The following is a 27,823-nucleotide window of genomic DNA, read 5'->3' on the forward strand; positions in this document are numbered from 1 at the left end:
GCGGGTTATTTGTGTATCGTTCCAGTCACGGTATTGTGCCTTTTTTTGTTATTTATAGACTCATTTATAATTATTAAAATTTAGGAAGAATTTAAGATAGATAAGTTAAATTCATAATGCTAGGGTAGAATATAAGCTGTGTTTCAGGGATCCTTGACTACCTACCTACATCATGATAAAAAGTCAGGTGTTGTTGAGGTGGCCACGAGGCCTTCCTGTTAATCTTCTATTTTTATAGTTCCTTGATGTGAGAAATTAAAGCGCTTGGAATTTCCCCTTTTTTTCACAGTGGTTGTTCTACATACACACGTTAAAATGCCGGGAGCAAGGGGCTAGTAACCCCTTCTCCTGTATATATTACAAAAGTTAAAAAGAGAAACTTTTTTGTTTTTCTTTTGGGGCCAACCTGCTTCGATGGGATACGGCCGGTATATATATATATATATATATATATATATATATATATATATATATATATATATATATATATATATATATATATATGTCGTGCCGAATATGTAAAACTGGTCAATTAGCAAGAACTCATTTAAAATTAAGTCCTTTCTAAAATTTTCTCTTATACGTTTAAAGATATAATTTTGCACCAAAAGGAACTTAGAAAACTTACCTAACCTTATTATAACAAGCGCAATTTATTTTAGCCTAACCCAACTAAATATATTTTAGATTTGTTTACAATAATTTAATACTAAACAAACACAGTGAAATATATTTTTTTCGTTAAGTTCAGAATGATTTTGGCGAAATTATTGCATGCACAAATTTTCACTTGTCCTATATGGCAAGATGAGCGTTGCTATTTAAGCCAAGATCGCAAGTTCTGCCTATTCGGCCCGACATATATATATATATATATATATATATATATATATATATATATATATATATATATATATATATATATATATATATATATATTTATGTTTAATATGTTTATAGATGGGGTTGTAAGAGAAGTAAATGCGAGGGTCTTGGCAAGAGGCGTGGAGTTAAAAGATAAAGAATCACACACAAAGTGGGAGTTGTCACAGTTGCTCTTTGCTGATGACACTGTGCTCTTGGGAGATTCTGAAGAGAAGTTGCAGAGATTGGTGGATGAATTTGGTAGGGTGTGCAAAAGAAGAAAATTAAAAGTGAATACAGGAAAGAGTAAGGTTATGAGGATAAAATGATTAGGTGATGAAAGATTGGATATCAGATTGGAGGGAGAGAGTATGGAAGAGGTGAATGTATTCAGATATTTGGGAGTGGACGTGTCAGCGGATGGGTCAATGAAAGATGAGGTGAATCATAGAATTGATGAGGGGAAAAGGGTGAGTGGTGCACTTAGGAGTCTGTGGAGACAAAGAACTTTGTCCTTGGAGGCAAAGAGGGGAATGTATGAGAGTATAGTTTTACCAACGTTCTTATATGGGTGTGAAGCATGGGTGATGAATGTTGCAGCGAGGAGAAGGCTGGAGGCAGTGGAGATGTCGTGTCTGAGGGCAATGTGTGGTGTGAATATAATGCAGAGAATTCGTAGTTTGGAAGTTAGAAGGAGGTGTGGGATTACCAAAACTGTTGTCCAGAGGGCTGAGGAAGGGTTGTTGAGGTGGTTCGGACATGTAGAGAGAATGGAGCGAAACAGAGTGACTTCATGAGTGTATCAGTCTGTAGTGGAAGGAAGGCGGGGTAGGGGTCGGCCTAGGAAAGGTTGGAGGGAGGGGGTAAAGGAGGTTTTGTGTGCGAGGGGCTTGGACTTCCAGCAGGCATTCGTGAGCGTGTTTGATAGGAGTGAATGGAGACAAATGGTTTTTAATACTTGACGTGCTGTTGGAGTGTGAGCAAAGTAACATTTATGAAGGGGTTCAGGGAAACCGGCAGGCCGGACTTGAGTCCTGGAGATGGGAAGTACAGTGCCTGCACTCTGAAGGAGGGGTGTTAATGTTGCAGTTTAAAAACTGTAGTGTAAAGCACCCTTCTGGCAAGACAGTGATGGAGCGAATGATGGTGAAAGTTTTTCTTTTTCGGGCCACCCTGCCTTGGTGGGAATCGGCCAATGTGATGATAAATATATATATATATATATATATATATATATATATATATATATATATATATATATATATATTATGTATATATATATATATATAAATAATATAGCAAAAAATTTCCGTACAGTCATACAAACACATTCACATCACAGTTTTCAGGCTTTTTCAATTGTATTGAGTATGGTTCTCCCGCACCTGTGTCCGACACTAGCCGACCATCAAATTGATCGTCAGGTTTTCCTGATATGTATCTTCTCCATGTTTTGGTAAGATGGTTCACTGTCGGGTTCTGTTTCACAGAACACAGAACACTGTAGCGGGTGAAGCAAAACTAAGTTCCGATTTGAATTCAGCGCCTAAAACCATTATTAGCCAGTGTTATTGTTCTTAATGGTATCAGTCCGGAGCATATTTCTGGTGTTGCTGTGTCCATCTACTCGAGACATTGTTGGTAATTTATTTATCAGGAAAATGTATCTGACTTGGGCCTTAATCGGGGATTTTTCCCCTCGCATATTAACAACAAAAGCAGAAGTGCCGGGCGAGGATGCGCAGATCGGTTCAGAGACTGTATTTTCCTGACTTCTGATTCACATTCCTGTTACTCTCATTATCTTTCCAAAAATTTAAATGTCACAAAGATAGTGTGACCCAAAAATAAGGAAACTCGTTCACCATCACTAATTCAATAGACGTCATTATATTTATTCTTTTTCCTTGAAAATGGAATTATTTAAAACACCGTGGTGTTGGACTGCTCAGTTTGGTGTTTGTGAAGCTCTGAACTTCAGCTAGTTCGTGATCAGAATCTTGCATTTTGGGGTTAAACACATTGCTAATTCCGTTTCCTCCAAAGGATGGACTAGTTTCTAATGAAGAGAAAATAGAAGATGATGAAAGTGCGACTTGATACTGCCATGTTACAGTTCATCATTATTTGTAAAGTGTTATATGCTAGTTCATTAATATTTGTTAATAAGAGGTCAAGTGTGTTTTTCAATTCGGTCAGTTCTCTTACTTGCTGGCAAGAGACCGACTTTGAGAACCTTTACATCCCTTTCGTACATGACTTCTTTTGAGTTCAATCAGTTTTTACTTTTCTGCTTTAATAAACTCTAATGCCTTCTACCTTCTACAGTTTGAATAAACGGTTTAGGAAACTGGAGAGCTGATAAGTGAAACGTAAGTGCAACATTTCAGTATCTTTATTCTGGAAACATTCCCTCAGTCTTGAGGGACTGATTATTCTTCCTCATCTTCCACCTTTCTCGACACTGGCGAAACCTTTCCAGAATAAAGATACCCAAATGTTGCACAAGCATTTCATTTATCAACTTTTTTTAACCTCTGCAAGCTTTTTTGGAAATAAAGATCTGAAATATAATCTGAATCAAGTTACGGAGGTTGCAACCTCTTACTTGAGACAGGTACTGGATGTAAGGAGCTTACCTTATTAATATACTATGAATATACACACGGGATTCTTGTGGTATTGATTGTTATAATATTCGTCAGGAAACAGAACAAGTGTTTCCTGACGGGTCTTACTCGCACAGGAGTACCTGAGACAAAGTGATATCGGCCATAGCGGCCGTGTAGGCTTGAACTTGAACTTAGGACCAGAGCTTTGGTAAGATGGGTAAGGAAGAAGGATGGGTAAGGATAGAAATATGGAAAAAAGATGGGAGGGGGAACGCGGTAGGATATAAAAGGGAAGTGACACAACCACTTTGTTGCCATTTAAAATGTGTGTGCAATAGAAAATTATTGTAAGGGAGTATAACACTTACCCATCAGAGTCTCACAGATATAACAGATATATGGGTGCATGACTCTGAGTCGGTAATAGATATACAAGTTGCAATTGCGTTTTTTTTTTTTTTAAGTAGGCGTCACTGTAGACTTGGGTAACGCTATCATAACATATACTTAATAAACTTGTATGTTCCAGTTGTTCATAATAAGTAATCACTTATCATTGTGAATAATATTGTGTCAGTGTTGCCAGTGGTGGAACAATCTGGGTTGGAGTCCAGTGTAGATGATAAGACTTTACTAGCGCTTATGGTGAACAGATGATAGTGACTAGCGACTCAAACTCTTCCACTCGACCTTACTGTTGCACGAGAGAGCACTTGTTGCGCTCTCACGCAACATTATATATATATATATATATATATATATATATATATATATATATAATAATAATCGCAGACTAGTGATACAAGATGTAAAACAATCACGCGGAAGTTCATTGATAGCTCTAGGCCTTTCGTGTTGCAATCTTCACATCCTCAGGAGCTTTCAGTGTTGCAGAAATGAGTAAGTCCTTTTATCAGATCTAACTATATCCCAATCCCCAGGCCCTTTATAAGGCAACTAATAGTTTATCACTTCCACATGAACATATAATAATAATAATAATAATAAAGGTGAGAACAGGAAAAGTGTGTCATTCATCACTGCGACGTCAAGGGCGATGATAGTGGCCCAGATAAAGAAGATAACAGATAATGCTGGGAGATTCACTGGCGTTTAACATTGATGTTTGGTTTAATATAGTATTAATGTGTCCTGACAGCAAGCTGAGTAACTGTCTTCTAATGACCACTACCGTCTCCTGTTCCCTCTCTCTCTCTCTCTCTCTCTCTCTCTCTCTCTCTCTCTCTCTCTCTCTCTCTCTCTCTCTCTCTCTCTCTCTTCCTCATTCCTCTCTTTTACACTCGAGTGTTTTTATATGGTTAGGTTACGAGTTCTTCCCAATATTTACAAGCTAAGAGCTGTTACTTAGCTTATCTCATTTAAAAGCTTTCCATAACATTAAATTGTCAAACATACAAATATTGAACAAGTGGAAGCTGGAGCCAGTTGTGGCCCAGATATTTCCCTTGTTCAGTTTACTTCACTTTGGATGTTCTATAAATATCTTCCAAACTCGAGTAAAGGATGAGTGAATGACCTCAGTTAACGTTCTAGACAAGGGTACAGTCAGAGGTAAAACTGTTGTTTACTGTCCGTCTTACGGTATAGAAGCTGTTTTCTCGTTGTCCGTAAAGGGGAGTTAAGTGTGAACTTTGGTAACCATTGCCATGTACAGTTGATAAAAAAAAATTCCTCTACTCTCTCTCTTTCCTGGGAAATAATATCAGGCAACTCAGTGTAAACAGAGGAGTAAAGAGCATTTTCATAAATGAATTAGCACAGTTTGTAACGGTGATTGGGTGACAAAATTAACTGTTGGTATTTTTCTGTGTCTATACAAAAGTAGATTTTTTAATGCAAATATGAATCAATACCCATTTAAATATTATACCCAATTTTTTTGAGTTTGGGAGCGAGTGTGAGAAGGATTTAGCTGGTAAGGAGGAAATGGTCACCAGCAGTGATAGTGGCAGCCGCTTTAAATGGCAAGTGGTTCACAGTTCAGGAAGAAGGACGATGAGGAGAGTTAATAGAGAAGATGTGAAGTTAGGAAATAGATTCTCTGTTCTCCAAGACGAGTGTACTTCAGTGGTTAGTGAGGTTGAAGGTACCACTGATTCCCCTGCTAATCAAGGTAAGAATATTTTAATAGTAGCCGATTCTCAGGTAAGATGTATGGACCGTGCATTTTGTAACAGAGACAGAAAGGTCAGACAGAGAGTGTGTCTTCCTGGAGCTGGTGTTGGTGACATAGTCAGCAGGTTGGATAATATTATGGCAGGTAATGGGAACAAGCCCATTATCTGTCTTAGTGCTGGGGGTAATGACATTGGGAAGCGCAGGAGAGAGGAGCTGCTGGATAAGTACAGGTCAGCCATAGAAGTAGTTAGGAAGGGAGGGATCCCAGTCATATGTAGCATCTTGCCTAGAAAGGAAGTGGGCAATGAATGGATGTCTAGGGCAATTGGTATAAATTGCTGGCTAGACAGGTACTGCAAGGAACTTACAATCCCATTCATTGATAACTGGGACCTATTCTTTGGCAAACGTGATATGTATGCAAGGGATGGGGTTCATCTCTCTGGGGATGGAGTGGTTGCATTAGCCAATTCAATTGAGAGGGTAATTGATGACTTGTCTAGGAATTTAAATTGATAGATTATAGAGGTATGGGTGTTTGTGGGAAACAGTCAGGCTGCAGCATTAGGGTTAAAAACAGCAGTTATTACCGGGATACCTCAGGGATAATGAGCTAAGATTACTTGCAAGTGTAGGTAATATAGATATTGGTATAACAGAGACCTGGTTCAACCTGAAAGATAGAGAAATGCCTTCTGAATGCAACAAACAGGGTTATAAACTATTCCACACTGATAGGGTCAACAGGAAGGGTGGTGGTGTGGCGATGTACGTCAGAGAAAATTAAATTGTTGTCTTAGACATGATATAAGATTAGAAACATCGAACACAGAATCGGTTTGGCTACAGTTCCTCGAGGGACGTGACAAATTAATTTTGGGTGTGATTTATAGGCCCCCAAACCTTGATACGGAGTGCAGTAAGCTGTTTTGGGACGAAATTCATAAGGCATCTAGATATGAAAATGTTGTGATAATGGGAGCTTTTAACTTTAGACAAATTGATTGGAACAGTATGACACGAAATCTTGAGTCTAGTGACTTTCTTGATACGGTTCAGGATTGCTTTTTAGAACAGGTTGTGACAGAACCAACTAGAGGAAACAATCTGCTTGACTTGGTTCTTGCCAACAAAGATTCACTAATTAATAATCTTGAGGTTAATGATGAGCTTGGGGAAAGTGGCCACAAATCACTTAGTTTCAATATATCATGGAATTACCCAGATAACTGCAATCAAATCTGTGTCCCAGATTTTCGCTTGGCCGACTTCATGGGACTGAAAAATTACCTGGGTGGGCTAAATTGAGATGTCCTGACTATGGGTCAGGTAGGTGATCTTGGTTGCCAATATGACATTTTTCAGAGCATAGTTCTAGCTGCCCAGACAAATTTTGTTCCGAGTAGGGAAATTAGATCTAACAAAAATGATCTCAAATGGATGAACAATAGATTAAAACATCTCACTGGTCAAAAGAGAGGCATATATAGGCATATCAAAAGATGGGATGGGCAGTTAAGAAATCAATATATTCAATTAAAGAGAGAAATAAAGAAAGGAATAAGAAAAGCAAAAAGGGATTATGAGGCTAAGGTCGCAAGGGATTCAAAGACTAACCCAAAAGGGTTCTTTCAAGTATACAGAAGTAAGATTAGGGACAAGATTGGCCCACTTAAGAGAAACTCTGGTCAGATCACTGACAGTGATAAGAATATGTGTGAAATTCTAAATACCTACTTCCTCTGTTTTCACCCAGGAAAATACTAGCGATATTCCTGAAGTAATAGATTATGTAGAACAGGATGATAAACTATGTACGATTGCGGTAACTAGTGACATGGTCCTCAGACAAATAGAGAAACTAAAACCTAACAAATCTCCAGGCCCTGATGAACTGTTTGCAAGGGTGTTAAAGGAATGTAAAGAGGAACTTAGCATACCTTTGGCAAATCTTTTTAACGTATCACTACAAACTGGCCTAGTGCCTGATAAGTGGAAAATGGCAAATGTAATACCTATTTACAAGGCAGGTGACAGGTCCTTGGCTTCGAACTATAGACCAGTAAGCCTTACCTACATAGTGGGAAAATTTATGGAATCAATAATTGCCGAAGCAATGAGTAGCCATCTTGACAGGCACAAATTGATTAATGAATCTCAACACGGTTTTACAAAGGGGCGTTCCTGCCTTACGAATTTATTAACTTTTTTCACTAAGGTGTTTGAGGAGGTAGATCATGGTAATGAATATGATATAGTGTATATGGACTTCAGTATGGCTTTCGATAGAGTTTCACACCGGAGGCTATTGAGGAAACTTAAGGCACACGGAATAGGAGGAGAAATTTTTTCCTGGGTAGAGGCATGGCTGACAAATAGACAACAGAGAGTTTGCATAAATGGGGAGAAATCAGAATCGGGGCAGGTCACGAGCGGTGTTCCTCAGCGGTCAGTGTTGGGTCCGTTGTTGTCCACAATTTACATAAACGACATAAATGAGGGAATAAATAGCGACATAAGCAAATTTGCTGATGACACCAAAATAGGCCGTCCAATTCATTCTAATGAGGACACTAGAGCACTCCAGGATGATTTGAATAGACTGATGCAATGGTCGGAGAAGGGGCAGATGCAGTTTAATATTGAGAAATGCAAAGTTCTAAATGTTGGACAGTTAAATAACCATGCCATATATAAACTAAATAATGTAGATCTTAATACTACTGATTGCGAAAAGGATTTAGGAGTTCTGGTTAGCAATAATCTAAAACCAAGACAACAGTGCATTAGTGTTCGCAATAAAGCTAACAGAATTCTTGGCTTCATATCTAGAAGTATAAATAATAGAAGTCCTCAGGTTGTTCTTCAACTCTATATATCCTTGGTTAGGCCTCATTTAGACTATGCTGCTCAGTTCTGGTCAACGTATTACAGAATGGATATAAATGCTCTGGAAAACGTACAGAGGAGGATGACAAAGATGATCCCATGTATCAGAAATCTTCCTTATGAGGATAGACTGAGGGCCCTGAATCTGCACTCTCTCGAAAGGCATAGAATTAGGGGGGATATGATCGAGGTGTATAAATGGAAAACAGGAATAAATAAAGGGGGTGTAAATAGCGTGCTGAAAATTTCCAGCCAAGACAGGACTCGCAACAATGGTTTCAAGTTGGAAAAAATCAGATTCAGGAAGGATATAGGAAAGCACTGGTTTGGTAATAGAGTTGTGGATGAGTGGAATAAACTCCCGAGTACCGTTATTGAGGCTAAAACGTTGTGTAGTTTTAAAAATAGGTTAGATAAATACATGAGTGGGTGTGGGTGGGTGTGAGTTGGACCTGACTAGCTTGTGCTGCTGGGTCTGGTGCAGTGCTCCATCCTTGAGTGGAGATGACCAGACTGGGTGGGTCATTGGTCTAATCCGGGGAGGGACATGGACCTGTTCCGCATGGGTCAGTAGGCCTGTTGTAGTGTTCCTTCTTTCTTATGTTCTTATAAAACAAATCAAAATTATTTGAAAAGGTGACCAAATATATTGTAAGGGAAGTTATGATTGATAACAGGTTAGTAATCATCATACATCAGTCATATATACTCGGTGAAGCATTTTTTTTTCTTTTTAAGAAATACTATATATTTAAAAAAAATCTTTAAAAAGTATTTTTTAGAGTAAAAATTTAAAAAAAAAATTTAAGAAAATGTGTTTGTTTTTAATGTTTTTTTTTTTTTTTTTTTTTTAATTTCCTTTAAAGGAAAAATGTTTTTCATTTTTTTTTTTTTTTGAGTTTTTTAAATACTTTGTAAAAGAAAAATCTTTTTTATTTTTTTATAAATGTTTTTAAACATAAACAATCTAAAGAGTTTTGTTGAGGAAAAAATTTAAAAAGAAAATTAACTTTATTTTCTTAAGAAATTTTTTGTTTAAATAAAAAAATCTAAAGAATATTTTAAAGAAATAATTATGAAAATTATTTTTTTAAGTAGCAAATTAAAGAATTTTTTTATATATTAAGATTTCTTTAAAGAAGAAAAATATTTTTTAAATTTTAAAGAATTTTTATTTTGAAAAATATTTAAAATAAAAAATTAAAGAAAAATTAAGTTTTCGTTAAATATTTTTTTTTTTAAGAAATAATTGTTTAAGGAAGAAAGATTTTAATTTAGTTTTGTTAAATAATTATTTTTTTAGAAATTGTTTTTAAAAAAATTTGTTAAAGTTTTTTTAAAGATTTTTTTTATTTTTTCAAATACATTTATGCAGAAAATTTGTTGTTTGTTTTCATTTTTAAAATAAAAAAAATTAGAGAAAAAAGTGTTTTTTTATTTAATTTTTTAAGGAAAATTTTTTTAAGAAAAAAATCGTTTTTATTTTTAAAAAAAAATTTTTTTTATTGATTTTTAAAGAACAAGCATTTTCATTTTTGCTCATAAAAAAATTAAAGAAAACTTTTTAAAGACAATTTGTTTAGAGAAAAAAACAAATTTAAATATTTTTTTTGAGAAAATGCTGTATATAACAAGTGGCTTTGTGTATAGTAGTATGTCATTGATTATTATTATTATTATTATTATTATTATTATTATTATTATTAGTAGTAGTAGTAGTAGTAGTAGTATTATAGAAAAACAAAAACCTGTTAAAACTTTTTTAGGGCAACAATTTAGCTTAAGAAAAGTCAGGCTGATGGCAAGTTTGTATTAGTTGAGTGCGCGCGCGCGCACAAGATAACTTAGAAATACTCTACACTGCAAGTATTGCCAATAGTGGGACTTAAATGTTGGTGAATTCTGAAGACATTGATACTTTTGTTATTTAATTTACTATTAATCTACAACAATATCATAGGTTTACGGTATATATACGCGGAAGTATCCTTAATTAGAGGCATATTTTGTTTATTTTGCTAAGATTACGTTGCATAATCTATTTAAAGATGTGCAATTAGGTACGATTCGTTAGGAAACAGGACAATTGTCTCCTGATGTGTATCTTATTCATATGATGACCCGCCACTGGAGCTTATGGTCATCTGACCGAGAACTTCCACTGGCTTACCAGTCTACCTCTTCAAAAAATTTTATTACATCCATATCAATCGTATTAATCATTTTAGTGGATTTTATCTAAATTTCTCTCAAGCTTTACTTATTCTATAAATTATTTCATTACTAGATTTAATTTTAAATCACTGATATAAAATTAGCTTATCTTGTTATTTTTATATCAGTGAATAAAAACTAAGACATCTTAGTACATTGACTCTTCCAATGTCCTGATCGGTTGTTTTATTACGTTTAAAATTATTATTATCATGGGAGAGCACTAAACCCGTAGAGATTATACAGCGCCTATAGGGGAGATGGAGCGCATTCAGGCTCAATTCAAGGAACTGGAGCACAGATCCAATTTCCTAGATCAAGAGCCCCTCACCAGCACCGAGGAACCTCCCTAGAGGGATATTAATTTTAAAGCCTGATACATAAATAACCCACACATAGAGATGAGCTTAGGACGACGTTTCGGTCCGACTTTGACCATTTACAAAGTCACACTAACAGAAAAGGAATGGTTTGGCTTGGTAAGATTTTACAGGAAACTGAACAAATGTTTCCTGATGGGGGTCTTATTCAGACGATGACCCGCCGCTGGAGCTTCCTGTCATTAGACTGAGGCCTTCCGCTGGCTTACCGGTCCACCTCTTAAAATATTCAGAAAACGAAGATGGAGCCAATATACATAGGCCAGCTGGCAGGGACGGGACAAGAGAGGTGAAAATAGTATTAGTAGAAGTAGGGGTAGTGGTAAGGCATGTAGTGGTAGGGGTAAGGCAGGTAGTGGTAGTAGCACTAGTAGTGGTAGTGGTAAGGCAGGTAGTGGTAGTAGCACTAGTAGTGGTAGGGGTAAGGCAGGTAGTGGAAGTAGCACTAGTAGTGGTAGTGGTAAGGCAGGTAATGGAAGTAGCACTAGTAGTCGTAGTGGTAAGGCAGGTAGTGGAAGTAGCACTAGTAGTGGTAGTGGTAAGGCAGGTAGTGGTAGTAGCACTAGTAGTGGTAGGGGTAAGGCAGGTAGTGGAAGTAGCACTAGTAGTGGTAGTGGTAAGGCAGGTAGTGGAAGTAGCAGTAGTAGTAGTAGTGGTAAGGCAGGTAGTGGAAGTAGCAGTGGTAGTGGTAAGGCAGGTAGTGGAAGTAGCAGTAGTAGTGGTAGTGGTAAGGCAGGTAGTGGAAGTAGCAGTAGTAGTGGTAGTGGTAAGGCAGGTAGTGGAAGTAGCACTAGTAGTGGTAGTGGTAAGGCAGGTAGTGGAAGTAGCAGTGGTAGTGGTAAGGCAGGTAGTGGAAGTAGCACTAGTAGTGGTAGGGGTAAGGCAGGTAGTGGAAGTAGCACTAGTAGTGGTAGTGGTAAGGCAGGTAGTGGAAGTAGCAGTAGTAGTGGTAGTGGTAAGGCAGGTAGTGGAAGTAGCACTAGTAGTGGTAGGGGTAAGGCAGGTAGTGGAAGTAGCACTAGTAGTGGTAGTGGTAAGGCAGGTAGTGGAAGTACCAGTAGTAGTGGTAGTGGTAAGGCAGGTAGTGGAAGTAGCACTAGTAGTGGTAGGGGTAAGGCAGGTAGTGGAAGTAGCAGTAGTAGTGGTAGTGGTAAGGCAGGTAGTGGAAATATAAACACAAATGCAGTATAATGTGATCCTTTATTGACTACGTTTCGCCCACACAGTGGGCTTTTTCAAGTCACAAACAGAACTACCTGGGGTGGAAGGAACGCGAGTATTTATAGTCCGGCTGAGGTCAGGTGAAGAATGCTGCATCTGATGATGTACCGAGTTGGGTTGTAGAGTCTAAAAACTTGGGTAGCTTGGAAAGGAGACTGGACAAGTTTGTGAGCAGACCCTCTACAGTGTTCTTATGTGGGATAGCGATGAAGAAGTTTCTTGGCAAGTGGTTCAGCTATGTTATAGAAGCCACTATTCTGGTTGAAGTTGTCGGATATAGAAATAAGTGATGATTCCAGGATTCTTCGGTATTGGGTGTTGTCTTCTGTGGCGATAAGTCTTGAGTTTCTGTAGTTTATCAAGTGGTTGTGTGAATTACGGTGTTGTACGCAGGCATTCCTTGTGTCGTCAGACCTGCTTGCGTATTGGTGTTCTGAAATACGTGTTTGGAGGTCCCTTGATGTTTCGCCCACGTATAACTTGTTGCAGTCATTACAAGGGATTATGTATACCCCTGCAGAGGATGGAGGCTTGTCCTGCCTACTACTGGTGATGTCCTTGATGGTCGTGGTTGTGGAGGTAGATACTTGGAATGATGTTTTGGCAAAGATGTTGGAAACATGTTTGGCAATGGAGTTGGTGGGAAGGACTATGTATCTCTTCTCGGCAGTGTCTTCTCTGGGTGTGTTGAAGATGTTTAGTGCTCGCCGTCTGCAGTCTCTGATGAAGTGACGAGGATAGTGGAGTTTGGAAAATACCTGTTCAATTATAGTGCATTCTTCCTCAAGGAACTCGTTGCTGCAGATTCTGAGTGCACGCAGGAAGAAGCCTATAATTACACCACGTTTGGTTTTGGTGTCGTGGTGAGAGTAGAAGTGGAGAAGATCGTTTTGGTTGGTGGGTTTTCGATAGACTTTAAAACGGAGTTCGTGGTCAGCTTTGCAGAGTAGAACATCAAGGAAAGGAAGAGTGTTGTCGACCTCTTCTTCAAGTGTGAACTGGATTGAAGGCTCGACCTGGTTGAGCTTGTCTTGGAGAGCTTGAACGTTGAAGCGTTTAGGAGTTATGAGGAGAATGTCGTCAACATAACGGAGCCAGGTGACAGACGAAGGAATAATGGTGGAGAAACGTTCGGCTTCTAGATGTTCCATGTATAGGTTCGCTAGGACTGCACTGAGTGGCGAACCCATGGGTAGTCCAAAAGTCTGCTGAAAGAGGTGATTTTCAAAAGAGAAACACGTAAAGCCAACACATAGTTCAACCAGGTCGATGAAGTCGCTGGCTGGAATGGGAAGATCAAGTGAATCGTCAATTTTCTTGCGCAAGAGATCGATGGCTTGTTTAGTAGGTACTTTAGTGAATAGGGAAGTCACGTCAAGGCTGGAAAGTTTCTTGTTCCTGATGTTGATGTTGCGAATGCGATTGAGAAGATCACCTGAGTGTTTGAGATGTGCTGGACTGATAGTGCCCAAGAGTTTAGAGAGGTGTTTGGCGAGAATTCCTGAGAGCTTGTGGGGAGCACTGCCTATTCCCGAGGATATGGGCCTCAGTGGGATACCAGGCTTGTGAGTCTTTGGCAGGCCGTACATTCTGGCAGGTCTGGGGTTGCTGGGCATGGTGTGCAGAAGTTTCATTCCTTGTTCTGAGCTCCTCAGAATGCGGCGAGTCCTTTGAAGAAAAGTTTTAGTAAGGTTGTCCACTTGGTTAGTTGTGAGAGGTTTGTAGGTATCTGGGTCATTAAGTAGATTGAGCATTTTGTTCCTGTAATCGTCAGTGTTCATGATGACAACACCACCTCCTTTATCAGCGGTGGTGACCCTGATGGTCGTGTCTTCTGCTAAACCTTTGAGTGCATTGATGTAACGTCGGGGTATGACTGGGGAGCTGCGTGTTGAGATGGCTGCTGAGATGATGCCTTGAAGATAGCCTTTTTGGAAGTCGGAGTCATTGTGTCTGTAGTTTTTGGCGATGAAATTGAGGTCTTGTTTTGGTTTCGTAATTCCTGTTGCGAATTTGAGGCCTAAGCTGAGGGCTTCAGTTTCTGTGGTTGACAGTGGACGAGATGAAAGATTTTGAATAATTTCAGGTCTTCCTAAACTTTTCCAATTACTATTATCGCAGAGTGTTTGTAGTTTCCTAGTAAGTCTGATCTTCTGTTGAACATTCGCTGTGGTAACTCTGCTGCGAATGATTTCGGCGGTGCGTCTGTTCATGTTGCCCCGGAGTGTTGTGCCTAGTGTTCTGGCTTGGAGAAAAGCTTCCTTTGTAGCATTGTTTAAGTCATCTGCACACTCTTCAAGGTAGGTCCGAGCTGTAGCGGAGAAAGGTGGTTTGATGTTGGCAATTTGAGGAGGAGTAGATCTTGGTAAGACCATTTCTTGGATGCAGTCACTTAGGCCTCAGTCAGCTTAGGCCTCAAATTCGCAACAGGAATTACGAAACCAAAACAAGACCTCAATTTCATCGCCAAAAACTACAGACACAATGACTCCGACTTCCAAAAAGGCTATCTTCAAGGCATCATCTCAGCAGCCATCTCAACACGCAGCTCCCCAGTCATACCCCGACGTTACATCAATGCACTCAAAGGTTTAGCAGAAGACACGACCATCAGGGTCACCACCGCTGATAAAGGAGGTGGTGTTGGCATCATGAACACTGACGATTACAGGAACAAAATGCTCAATCTACTTAATGACCCAGATACCTACAAACCTCTCACAACTAACCAAGTGGACAACCTTACTAAAACTTTTCTTCAAAGGACTCGCCGCATTCTGAGGAGCTCAGAACAAGGGAAGAAACTTCTGCACACCATGCCCAGCAACCCCAAACCTGCCAGAATGTACGGCCTGCCAAAGACTCACAAGCCTGGTATCCCACTGAGGCCCATATCCTCGGGAATAGGCAGTGCTCCCCACAAGCTCTCAGGAATTCTCGCCAAACACCTCTCGAAACTCTTGGGCACTATCAGTCCAGCACATCTCAAACACTCAGGTGATCTTCTCAATCGCATTCGCAACATCAACATCAGGAACAAGAAACTTTCCAGCCTTGACGTGACTTCCCTATTCACTAAAGTACCTACTAAACAAGCCATCGATCTCTTGCGCAAGAAAATTGACGATTCACTTGATCTTCCCATTCCAGCCAGCGACTTCATCGACCTGGTTGAACTATGTGTTGGCTTTACGTGTTTCTCTTTTGAAAATCACCTCTTTCAGCAGACTTTTGGACTACCCATGGGTTCGCCACTCAGTGCAGTCCTAGCGAACCTATACATGGAACATCTAGAAGCCGAACGTTTCTCCACCATTATTCCTTCGTCTGTCACCTGGCTCCGTTATGTTGACGACATTCTCCTCATAACTCCTAAACGCTTCAACGTTCAAGCTCTCCAAGACAAGCTCAACCAGGTCGAGCCTTCAATCCAGTTCACACTTGAAGAAGAGGTCGACAACACTCTTCCTTTCCTTGATGTTCTACTCTGCAAAGCTGACCACGAACTTCGTTTTAAAGTCTATCGAAAACCCACCAACCAAAACGATCTTCTCCACTTCTACTCTCACCACGACACCAAAACCAAACGTGGTGTAATTATAGGCTTCTTCCTGCGTGCACTCAGAATCTGCAGCAACGAGTTCCTTGAGGAAGAATGCACTATAATTGAACAGGTATTTTCCAAACTCCACTATCCTCGTCACTTCATCAGAGACTGCAGACGGCGAGCACTAAACATCTTCAACACACCCAGAGAAGACACTGCCGAGAAGAGATACATAGTCCTTCCCACCAACTCCATTGCCTAACATGTTTCCAACATCTTTGCCAAAACATCATTCCAAGTATCTACCTCCACAACCACGACCATCAAGGACATCACCAGTAGTAGGCAGGACAAGCCTCCATCCTCTGCAGGGGTATACATAATCCCTTGTAATGACTGCAACAAGTTATACGTGGGCGAAACATCAAGGGACCTCCAAACACGTATTTCAGAACACCAATACGCAAGCAGGTCTGACGACACAAGGAATGCCTGCGTACAACACCGTAATTCACACAACCACTTGATAAACTACAGAAACTCAAGACTTATCGCCACAGAAGACAACACCCAATACCGAAGAATCCTGGAATCATCACTTATTTCTATATCCGACAACTTCAACCAGAATAGTGGCTTCTATAACATAGCTGAACCACTTGCCAAGAAACTTCTTCATCGCTATCCCACATAAGAACACTGTAGAGGGTCTGCTCACAAACTTGTCCAGTCTCCTTTCCAAGCTACCCAAGTTTTTAGACTCTACAACCCAACTCGGTACATCATCAGATGCAGCATTCTTCACCTGACCTCAGCCGGACTATAAATACTCGCGTTCCTTCCACCCCAGGTAGTTCTGTTTGTGACTTGAAAAAGCCCACTGTGTGGGCGAAACGTAGTCAATAAAGGATCACATTATACTGCATTTGTGTTTATATTGCCATTGTGTCGGTATTTTATACCATTTATTTCCATCAGGTAGTGGAAGTAGCAGTAGTAGTGATAGTGGTAAGGCAGGTAGTGGAAGTAGCAGTAGTAGTGGTAGTGGTAAGGCAGGTAGTGGAAGTAGCAGTAGAAGTGATAGTGGTAAGGCAGGTAGTGGAAGTAGCAGTAGTAGTGGTAGTGGTAAGGCAGGTAGTGGAAGTAGCACTAGTAGTGGTAGTGGTAAGGCAGGTAGTGGAAGTAGCAGTAGTAGTGGTAGTGGTAAGGCAGGTAGTGGAAGTAGCACTAGTAGTGGTAAGGCAAGTAGTGGAAGTAGCAGTAGTAGTGGTAGTGGTAAGGCAGGTAGTGGAAGTAGCAGTAGTAGTGATAGTGGTAAGGCAGGTAGTGGAAGTAGCAGTAGTAGTAGTAGTGGTAAGGCAGGTAGTGGAAGTAGCACTAGTAGTGGCAGTGGTAAGGCAGGTAGTGGAAGTAGCACTAGTAGTGGCAGTGGTAAGGCAGGTAGTGGAAGTAGTAGTAGTAGTGGTAAGGCAGGTAGTGGAAGTAGCAGTAGTAGTGGTAAGGCAGGTAGTGGAAGTAGCACTAGTAGTGGCAGTGGTAAGGCAGGTAGTGGAAGTAGCAGTAGTAGTGGTAAGGCAGGTAGTGGAAGTAGCAGTAGTAGTGGTAAGGCAGGTAGTGGAAGTAGCAGCAGTAGTGGTAAGGCAGGTAGTGGAAGTAGCAGTAGTAGTGGTAGTGGTAAGGCAAGTAGTGGAAGTAGCACTAGTAGTGGTAGTGGTAAGGCAGGTAGTGGAAGTAGCACTAGTAGTGGTAAGGCAGGTAGTGGAAGCAGCACTAGTAGTGGTAAGGCAGGTAGTGGAAGCAGCACCAGTAGTGGTAGGGGTAAGGCAGATAGTGGAAGTAGCAGCAGTAGTGGTAAGGCAGGTAGTGGAAGTAGCAGTAGTAGTGGTAGTGGTAAGGCAGGTAGTGGAAGTAGCACTAGTAGTGGTAGGGGTAAGGCAGGTAGTGGAAGTAGCACTAGTAGTGGTAAGGCAGGTAGTGGAAGTAGCACTAGTAGTGGTAAGGCAGGTAGTGGAAGCAGCACCAGTAGTGGTAGGGGTAAGGCAGATAGTGGAAGTAGCAGTAGTAGTGGTAAGGCAGGTAGTGGAAGTAGCAGCAGTAGTGGTAAGGCAGGTAGTGGAAGTAGCAGTAGTAGTGGTAGTGGTAAGGCAGGTAGTGGAAGTAGCAGCAGTAGTGGTAAGGCAGGTAGTGGAAGTAGCAGTAGTAGTGGTAGTGGTAAGGCAGGTAGTGGAAGTAGCAGCAGTAGTGGTAAGGCAGGTAGTGGAAGTAGCAGTAGTAGTGGTAGTGGTAAGGCAGGTAGTGGAAGTAGCACTAGTAGTGGTAGTGGTAAGGTAGGTAGTGGAAGTACCAGTAGTAGTGGTAGTGGTAAGGCAGGTAGTGGAAGTAGCACTAGTAGTGGTAGTGGTAAGGCAGGTAGTGGAAGTAGCACTAGTAGTGGTAGTGGTAAGGCAGGTAGTGGAAGTAGCACTAGTAGTGGTAGGGGTAAGGCAGGTAGTGGAAGTACCAGTAGTAGTGGTAGTGGTAAGGCAGGTAGTGGAAGTAGCAGTAGTAGTGGTAGTGGTAAGGCAGGTAGTGGAAGTAGCACTAGTAGTGGTAGTGGTAAGGCAGGTAGTGGAAGTAGCACTAGTAGTGGTAGGGGTAAGGCAGGTAGTGGAAGTAGCACTAGTAGTGGTAGTGGTAAGGCAGGTAGTGGAAGTAGCACTAGTAGTGGTAGTGGTAAGGCAGGTAGTGGAAGTACCAGTAGTAGTGGTAGTGGTAAGGCAGGTAGTGGAAGTAGCAGTAGTAGTGGTAGTGGTAAGGCAGGTAGTGGAAGTAGCAGTAGTAGTGGTAGTGGTAAGGCAGGTAGTGGAAGTACGAGTAGTAGTGGTAGTGGTAAGGCAGGTAGTGGAAGTACCAGTAGTAGTGGTAGTGGTAAGGCAGGTAGTGGAAGTAGCACTAGTAGTGGTAGTGGTAAGGCAGGTAGTGGAAGTACCAGTAGTAGTGGTAGTGGTAAGGCAGGTAGTGGAAGTAGCAGTAGTAGTGGTAGTGGTAAGGCAGGTAGTGGAAGTAGCACTAGTAGTGGTAGTGGTAAGGCAGGTAGTGGAAGTAGCACTAGTAGTTGTAGGGGTAAGGCAGGTAGTGGAAGTAGCACTAGTAGTGGTAGTGGTAAGGCAGGTAGTGGAAGTAGCAGTAGTAGTGGTAAGGCAGGTAGTGGAAGTAGCAGTAGTAATGGTAGTGGTAAGGCAGGTAGTGGAAGTAGCACTAGTAGTGGTAGTGGTAAGGCAGGTAGTGGAAGTAGCAGTAGTAGTGGTAGTGGTAAGGCAGGTAGTGGAAGTAGCACTAGTAGTGGTAGGGGTAAGGCAGGTAGTGGAAGTAGCACTAGTAGTGGTAGTGGTAAGGCAGGTAGTGGAAGTACCAGTAGTAGTGGTAGTGGTAGTGGTAAGGCAGGTAGTGGAAGTAGCACTAGTAGTGGTAGGGGTAAGGCAGGTAGTGGAAGTAGCACTAGTAGTGGTAGGGGTAAGGCAGGTAGTGGAAGTAGCAGTAGTAGTGGTAAGGCAGGTAGTGGAAGTAGCACTAGTAGTGGTAGGGGTAAGGCAGGTAGTGGAAGTAGCACTAGTAGTGGTAGTGGTAAGGCAGGTAGTGGAAGTAGCAGTAGTAGTGGTAGTGGTAAGGCAGGTAGTGGAAGTAGCAGTAGTAGTGGTAGGGGTAAGGCAGGTAGTGGAAGTAGCAGTAGTAGTGGTAGTGGTAAGGCAGGTAGTGGAAGTAGCACTAGTAGTGGTAGGGGTAAGGCAGGTAGTGGAAGTAGCACTAGTAGTGGTAGTGGTAAGGCAGGTAGTGGAAGTAGCAGTAGTAGTGGTAGTGGTAAGGCAGGTAGTGGAAGTAGCAGTAGTAGTGGTAGGGGTAAGGCAGGTAGTGGAAGTAGCAGTAGTAGTGGTAGTGGTAAGGCAGGTAGTGGAAGTAGCACTAGTAGTGGTAGTGGTAAGGCAGGTAGTGGAAGTAGCAGTAGTAGTGGTAGTGGTAAGGCAGGTAGTGGAAGTAGCAGTAGTAGTGGTAGTGGTAAGGCAGGTAGTGGAAGTAGCACTAGTAGTGGTAGGGGTAAGGCAGGTAGTGGAAGTAGCACTAGTAGTGGTAAGGCAGGTACGGGAAGTAGCACTAGTAGTGGTAGTGGTAAGGCAGGTAGTGGAAGTAGCAGTAGTAATGGTAGTGGTAAGGCAGGTAGTGGAAGTAGCACTAGTAGTGGTAGGGGTAAGGCAGGTAGTGGTAGTAGCACTAGTAGTGGTAGTGGTAAGGCAGGTAGTGGAAGTAGCACTAGTAGTGGTAGTGGTAAGGCAGGTAGTGGAAGTAGCACTAGTAGTGGTAGTGGTAAGGCAGGTAGTGGAAGTAGCACTTGTAGTGGTAGTGGTAAGGCAGGTAGTGGAAGTAGCAGTGGAACAGGTATGCAGGTAGTGGAAGTAGCAGTGGAACAGGTAGTGCAGGTAGTGGAAGTAGCAGTAGTAATGGTAGTGGTAAGGCAGGTAGTGGAAGTAGCACTAGTAGTGGTAGTGGTAAGGCAGGTAGTGGAAGTAGCAGTAGTAATGATAGTGGTAAGGCAGGTAGTGGAAGTAGCACTAGTAGTGGTAGTGGTAAGGCAGGTAGTGGAAGTAGCACTAGTAGTGGTAGTGGTAAGGCAGGTAGTGGAAGTAGCACTAGTAGTGGTAGTGGTAAGGCAGGTAGTGGAAGTAGCACTAGTAGTGGCAGTGGTAAGGCAGGTAGTGGAAGTAGCAGCAGTAGTAGTAGTAGTGGTAAGGCAGGTAGTGGAAGTAGCAGTAGTAGTAGTAGTGGTAAGGCAGGTAGTGGAAGTAGCAGTAGTAGTGGTAAGGCAGGTAGTGGAAGTAGCAGCAGTAGTGGTAAGGCAGGTAGTGGAAGTAGCAGTAGTAGTGGTAGTGGTAAGGCAGGTAGTTTAAGTAGCACTAGTAGTGGTAGTGGTAAGGCAGGTAGTGGAAGTAGCACTAGTAGTGGTAGGGGTAAGGCAGGTAGTGGAAGTAGCACTAGTAGTGGTAAGGCACGTAGTGGAAGCAGCACCAGTAGTGGTAGTGGTAAGGCAGATAGTGGAAGTAGCAGTAGTAGTGGTAAGGCAGGTAGTGGAAGTAGCAGCAGTAGTGGTAAGGCAGGTAGTGGAAGTAGCAGTAGTAGTGGTAGTGGTAAGGCAGGTAGTGGAAGTAGCAGTAGTAGTGGTAGTGGTAAGGCAGGTAGTGGAAGTAGCAGTAGTAGTGGTAGTGGTAAGGCAGGTAGTGGAAGTAGCAGCAGTAGTGGTAAGGCAGGTAGTGGAAGTAGCAGTAGTAGTGGTAGTGGTAAGGCAGGTAGTGGAAGTAGCAGTAGTAGTGGTAGTGGTAAGGCAGGTAGTGGAAGTAGCAGCAGTAGTGGTAAGGCAGGTAGTGGAAGTAGCAGTAGTAGTGGTAGTGGTAAGGCAGGTAGTGGAAGTAGCACTAGTAGTGGTAGTGGTAAGGCAGGTAGTGGAAGTAGCAGCAGTAGTGGTAAGGCAGGTAGTGGAAGTAGCAGTAGTAGTGGTAGTGGTAAGGCAGGTAGTGGAAGTAGCAGCAGTAGTGGTAAGGCAGGTAGTGGAAGTAGCAGTAGTAGTGGTAGTGGTAAGGCAGGTAGTGGAAGTAGCCCTAGTAGTGGTAGTGGTAAGGCAGGTAGTGGAAGTAGCACTAGTAGTGGTAGTGGTAAGGCAGGTAGTGGAAGTAGCAGCAGTAGTGGTAAGGCAGGTAGTGGAAGTAGCACTAGTAGTGGTAGGGGTAAGGCAGGTAGTGGAAGTAGCACTAGTAGTGGTAGTGGTAAGGCAGGTAGTGGAAGTAGCAGTAGTAATGGTAGTGGTAAGGCAGGTAGTGGAAGTAGCACTAGTAGTGGTAGGGGTAAGGCAGGTAGTGGTAGTAGCACTAGTAGTGGTAGTGGTAAGGCAGGTAGTGGAAGTAGCACTAGTAGTGGTAGTGGTAAGGCAGGTAGTGGAAGTAGCACTAGTAGTGGTAGTGGTAAGGCAGGTAGTGGAAGTAGCACTTGTAGTGGTAGTGGTAAGGCAGGTAGTGGAAGTAGCAGTGGTAGTGGTAAGGCAGGTAGTGGAAGTAGCAGTAGTAATGGTAGTGGTAAGGCAGGTAGTGGAAGTAGCAGTAGTAATGGTAGTGGTAAGGCATGTAGTGGAAGTAGCACTAGTAGTGGTAGTGGTAAGGCAGGTAGTGGAAGTAGCAGTAGTAATGATAGTGGTAAGGCAGGTAGTGGAAGTAGCACTAGTAGTGGTAGTGGTAAGGCAGGTAGTGGAAGTAGCACTAGTAGTGGTAGTGGTAAGGCAGGTAGTGGAAGTAGCACTAGTAGTGGTAGTGGTAAGGCAGGTAGTGGAAGTAGCACTAGTAGTGGCAGTGGTAAGGCAGGTAGTGGAAGTAGCAGCAGTAGTAGTAGTAGTGGTAAGGCAGGTAGTGGAAGTAGCAGTAGTAGTAGTAGTGGTAAGGCAGGTAGTGGAAGTAGCAGTAGTAGTGGTAAGGCAGGTAGTGGAAGTAGCAGCAGTAGTGGTAAGGCAGGTAGTGGAAGTAGCAGTAGTAGTGGTAGTGGTAAGGCAGGTAGTGGAAGTAGCACTAGTAGTGGTAGGGGTAAGGCAGGTAGTGGAAGTAGCACTAGTAGTGGTAGTGGTAAGGCAGGTAGTGGAAGTAGCACTAGTAGTGGTAAGGCACGTAGTGGAAGCAGCACCAGTAGTGGTAGTGGTAAGGCAGATAGTGGAAGTAGCAGTAGTAGTGGTAAGGCAGGTAGTGGAAGTAGCAGCAGTAGTGGTAAGGCAGGTAGTGGAAGTAGCAGTTGTAGTGGTAGTGGTAAGGCAGGTAGTGGAAGTAGCAGTAGTAGTGGTAGTGGTAAGGCAGGTAGTGGAAGTAGCAGTAGTAGTGGTAGTGGTAAGGCAGGTAGTGGAAGTAGCAGCAGTAGTGGTAAGGCAGGTAGTGGAAGTAGCAGTTGTAGTGGTAGTGGTAAGGCAGGTAGTGGAAGTAGCAGCAGTAGTGGTAAGGCAGGTAGTGGAAGTAGCAGTAGTAGTGGTAGTGGTAAGGCAGGTAGTGGAAGTAGCAGTAGTAGTGGTAGTGGTAAGGCAGGTAGTGGAAGTAGCAGTAGTAGTGGTAAGGCAGGTAGTGGAAGTAGCAGTAGTAGTGGTAGTGGTAAGGCAGGTAGTGGAAGTAGCACTAGTAGTGGTAGTGGTAAGGCAGGTAGTGGAAGTAGCAGCAGTAGTGGTAAGGCAGGTAGTGGAAGTAGCAGTAGTAGTGGTAGTGGTAAGGCAGGTAGTGGAAGTAGCAGCAGTAGTGGTAAGGCAGGTAGTGGAAGTAGCAGTAGTAGTGGTAGTGGTAAGGCAGGTAGTGGAAGTAGCCCTAGTAGTGGTAGTGGTAAGGCAGGTAGTGGAAGTAGCACTAGTAGTGGTAGTGGTAAGGCAGGTAGTGGAAGTAGCACTAGTAGTGGTAGTGGTAAGGCAGGTAGTGGAAGTAGCACTAGTAGTGGTAGTGGTAAGGCAGGTAGTGGAAGTAGCACTAGTAGTGGTAGGGGTAAGGCAGGTAGTGGAAGTAGCACTAGTAGTGGTAGTGGTAAGGCAGGTAGTGGAAGTACCAGTAGTAGTGGTAGTGGTAAGGCAGGTAGTGGAAGTAGCACTAGTAGTGGTAGGGGTAAGGCAGGTAGTGGAAGTAGCACTAGTAGTGGTAGTGGTAAGGCAGGTAGTGGAAGTAGCACTAGTAGTGGTAGTGGTAAGGCAGGTAGTGGAAGTAGCACTAGTAGTGGTAGTGGTAAGGCAGGTAGTGGAAGTAGCACTAGTAGTGGTAGGGGTAAGGCAGGTAGTGGAAGTAGCACTAGTAGTGGTAGTGGTAAGGCAGGTAGTGGAAGTACCAGTAGTAGTGGTAGTGGTAAGGCAGGTAGTGGAAGTAGCACTAGTAGTGGTAGGGGTAAGGCAGGTAGTGGAAGTAGCACTAGTAGTGGTAGTGGTAAGGCAGGTAGTGGAAGTACCAGTAGTAGTGGTAGTGGTAAGGCAGGTAGTGGTAGTACCAGTAGTAGTGGTAGTGGTAAGGCAGGTAGTGGAAGTAGCAGTAGTAGTGGTAGTGGTAAGGCAGGTAGTGGTAGTAGCACTAGTAGTGGTAGTGGTAAGGCAGGTAGTGGAAGTAGCACTAGTAGTGATAGTGGTAAGGCAGGTAGTGGAAGTACCAGTAGTAGTGGTAGTGGTAAGGCAGGTAGTGGTAGTAGCACTAGTAGTGGTAGTGGTAAGGCAGGTAGTGGAAGTAGCACTAGTAGTGGTAGTGGTAAGGCAGGTAGTGGAAGTAGCACTAGTAGTGGTAGGGGTAAGGCAGGTAGTGGAAGTAGCACTAGTAGTGGTAGTGGTAAGGCAGGTAGTGGAAGTACCAGTAGTAGTGGTAGTGGTAAGGCAGGTAGTGGTAGTACCAGTAGTAGTGGTAGTGGTAAGGCAGGTAGTGGAAGTAGCAGTAGTAGTGGTAGTGGTAAGGCAGGTAGTGGTAGTAGCACTAGTAGTGGTAGTGGTAAGGCAGGTAGTGGAAGTAGCACTAGTAGTGATAGTGGTAAGGCAGGTAGTGGAAGTACCAGTAGTAGTGGTAGTGGTAAGGCAGGTAGTGGTAGTAGCACTAGTAGTGGTAGTGGTAAGGCAGGTAGTGGAAGTAGCACTAGTAGTGATAGTGGTAAGGCAGGTAGTGGAAGTAGCAGTAGTAGTGGTAAGGCAGGTAGTGGAAGTAGCACTATTAGTGGTAGTGGTAAGGCAGGTAGTGGAAGTAGCACTAGTAGTGGTAGTGGTAAGGCAGGTAGTGGTAGTAGCACTAGTAGTGGTAGTGGTAAGGCAGGTAGTGGAAGTAGCACTAGTAGTGATAGTGGTAAGGCAGGTAGTGGAAGTAGCAGTAGTAGTGGTAAGGCAGGTAGTGGAAGTAGCACTAGTAGTGGTAGTGGTAAGGCAGGTAGTGGAAGTAGCAGTAGTAGTGGTAGTGGTAAGGCAGGTAGTGGAAGTAGCAGTAGTAGTGGTAGTGGTAAGGCAGGTAGTGGTAGTAGCACTAGTAGTGGTAGTAGCACTAGTAGTGGTAGTGGTAAGGCAGGTAGTGGAAGTAGCAGTAGTAGTGGTAGTGGTAAGGCAGGTAGTGGAAGTAGCACTAGTAGTGGTAGTGGTAAGGCAGGTAGTGGAAGTAGCAGTAGTAGTGGTAGTGGTAAGGCAGGTAGTGGAAGTAGCAGTAGTAGTGGTAGTGGTAAGGCAGGTAGTGGAAGTAGCAGTAGTAGTGGTAGTGGTAAGGCAGGTAGTGGAAGTAGCAGTGGTAGTGGTAAGGCAGGTAGTGGAAGTAGCACTAGTAGTGGTAGTGGTAAGGCAGGTAGTGGAAGTAGCACTAGTAGTGGTAGTGGTAAGGCAGGTAGTGGAAGTAGCAGTAGTAGTGGTAGTGGTAAGGCAGGTAGTGGAAGTAGCAGTAGTAGTGGTAGTGGTATTGTTCCAGTCACACTACGCAAGGTCATCAAAGCTACAAATCATCCTACACAACCAAGAAAACTTTGCTTAATTAATTGAATTTATGTTTGCTGTCTTACCTTAGTCTTTCCACTCCACAGTTTATAAAAAAAATACTAATTACCTGCAGTTTTCAACTTAACAACAATCACGTTTTTAGAACCGAGAATAGCGAGCACTGAGGCGCATTCTAAAAATTTCAGTATTCACTATTCTCGGTTATGTTTAATTAGGTTAACGCATGTTAGTCTACATCTACGTATAATAACCCGACAACAGTGAAAGATATATAACGTGGCTTACGTCTGGCAGTGCAGGGCGCATTATAAAATCTGGAGCATACACTTTCTCGCGAAGGTTGAAATGCTGAAAAACAGTCTGTATAATGTAAATTCAACCAGTTGTTAAATAGTTTACCATCTATAACATCATGTTTCAGGTTAGCTAGATAAGTAAACACGAGTATGCAAAACAATGTTAAGCGATATTTATTTCTCATTATTACTACATAACATTCTGATTAATAATGTTTTAATGTTTATTTTGCTAGTGGCCAGACACCCGCCACAACCATGTTCTACTTGTGTCATGATAGTTCAGTTATAATCTTTTTATGAACTTGTTGAAATAAATTTGAGATCATTCGCACTATGCTATAATAAATATTTAAACCTTAATTATGCATATATATTTACAATGAATTTTTAAAAATATTATTTAACCTTTCTTATATAAAGTAAACTTGATATTGAACTCAAGTCTAATGAATTTAATGTTTTTATCATTATATGTGTAATTTATTTATTGATAAGCTTCAGGTTATGACAGAAGTGTTGCCTGAGTGTTAACTGAATGTAATCTCTGTATCTTGACTAAGTGCTAGTGATGTTCTGTTCTTTGTTATCTCCTGTATATTGACTGATTGTTAGTGATGCTTGCTGTTATCCCCATGAAAGCTGAGTCCATATATTATGATTTATCGTATTCATCAAAACCTAAATATAATAAATTCCTCATTCATTACTCATTCAGTGTTGCTAGCACATGCTAGTTGGTCCTTCACACAAGTCTCCTTTATTTGGAGGTCTTAGATCAACTTACGATCTCTAGCTGAAACATAAATTCAAACGTATAAGGATTAGATCAATTCGGTTCTAGAGCAGACGTTTCCACAGATTATTTCTTAGTATTTCACGTGAAGCGTGAAACATGCTCACACTAAGTATTCGACCTAATACAAAAAGCTAAGATTATTGCTCAAGGTGGAGAGCTGTGAGATCTCTACTGTATATTGTTAGATTGTTGATGCTAATTAAGTTGTCTCACTCTGTAAGCTTACACTCGAATTCAAATTTTCCATCATAGCGTCCTTGAAAAAATTTAGTAAGCTTTGTGTAGGTTCAGCTCCCGTATTCGGACCTACCCTCTGGGGTGTGTGTGTGTGTGTTTACGTCTCCAACAGGTTGTCCGTGGAAGAGCAGTTATGAGCGGTGACTGCTGTGATGTCGGTGGTGCCCAGCAGCACGTGGCCGGTAGAGCGGTAGGAAACAGCAGTGAGTTCCCGCAGGTCCCCAGACTGAGGCCGGCTGCCTCTGCTTCCCTGAAATTGCACTCTGTGCCCGGCCTTGCCGTGCCCCAAACTCTTGATGGCCTTGCGTCGAGCCTTGATGAAGTGTACAGCTGCAAGATAAGCACGTCAATTGACGGAGTGATCTTGTAAGAGGAAGTGAGCGTTAATAATGATACACATAAGATTACTATTAATTATGATAATGATGTTATAACTACTAACAATACGGAATTAGAAAATGGCGGATTAGGAAATGGGATACTTATTGGGCAGCAGAATTGGGAACATCACATGTTTGGACCAGAAGGTATGAGAAGGAATGGAATTAGTTTCTATAAATTTACAAATGCATATGAGAATCTTGGTATCCTGGACAGCCCTGATCCTACCTACACTCCTGGGGGCAGGATTGATCTCTTTGAAGATATGCAAATGAAGTCCTCAGCTGAAACTGGTGGCCCACTGGTCTCTGATCACTGGCCCATATTCAAGGAAGTGGCCACATGTTTTTCGGAGAAATTCAGTTAAGAAAAGAAAACGCCTAGTTCTTTAATAGAAAAATACCGATACATTCGGTGATATTACTGACTGGTATTAAGTTGACTGGTTACCCGAATCCCTTGATAAAGTGATTAACGATTTAAATGAGGCAATAAGAAAAAAAAAGGAGCGGTACAGTAATGAAAAAAAGTGAAATCATAGTTAAGAAAAGTGCATTGTGCAGAAGGTATATCAATGAACAATAGAGATGATAAGGACAGAAGCTACTGCGGCCAGAGAAAAGCCGAGAAAAACTTCTGTGGCAGGTAAACACAGAGAAACCAGCGCACTTCAAATAAGAATGAAGATTAAAATACCCTCAGAAAAAAAGAGCAGCCGAGCGAGACTCTCCGGGAGCAGAGCTGAGGAAGAGATGACTGACGAATCCTCAGG

General features: G+C 42.2%; 1 protein-coding gene and 1 long non-coding RNA gene across 2 annotated transcripts in view; one reads left to right on the forward strand and one right to left on the reverse strand.

Annotated features, from left to right (window-relative positions):
* The window catches only part of LOC138852922 (uncharacterized), a 145,354-nt gene that overhangs the window by 103,741 nt on the left and 13,790 nt on the right, over positions 1 to 27,823 (forward strand). The window lies entirely within an intron of this gene.
* The window catches only part of LOC138852920 (uncharacterized), a 63,295-nt gene continuing 61,257 nt past the window's right edge, over positions 25,786 to 27,823 (reverse strand). Inside the window, exon 7 of the mRNA XM_070086556.1 lies at positions 25,786 to 27,000. Coding sequence (XP_069942657.1) covers positions 26,768 to 27,000 — 233 coding nt within the window. The 3' untranslated portion in view covers positions 25,786 to 26,767. The remainder of the gene's footprint in view (positions 27,001 to 27,823) is intronic.

This window comes from Cherax quadricarinatus, chromosome 19, assembly GCF_038502225.1.
Source record: "Cherax quadricarinatus isolate ZL_2023a chromosome 19, ASM3850222v1, whole genome shotgun sequence".
In the NCBI taxonomy this organism is placed as follows: domain Eukaryota; kingdom Metazoa; phylum Arthropoda; class Malacostraca; order Decapoda; family Parastacidae; genus Cherax; species Cherax quadricarinatus.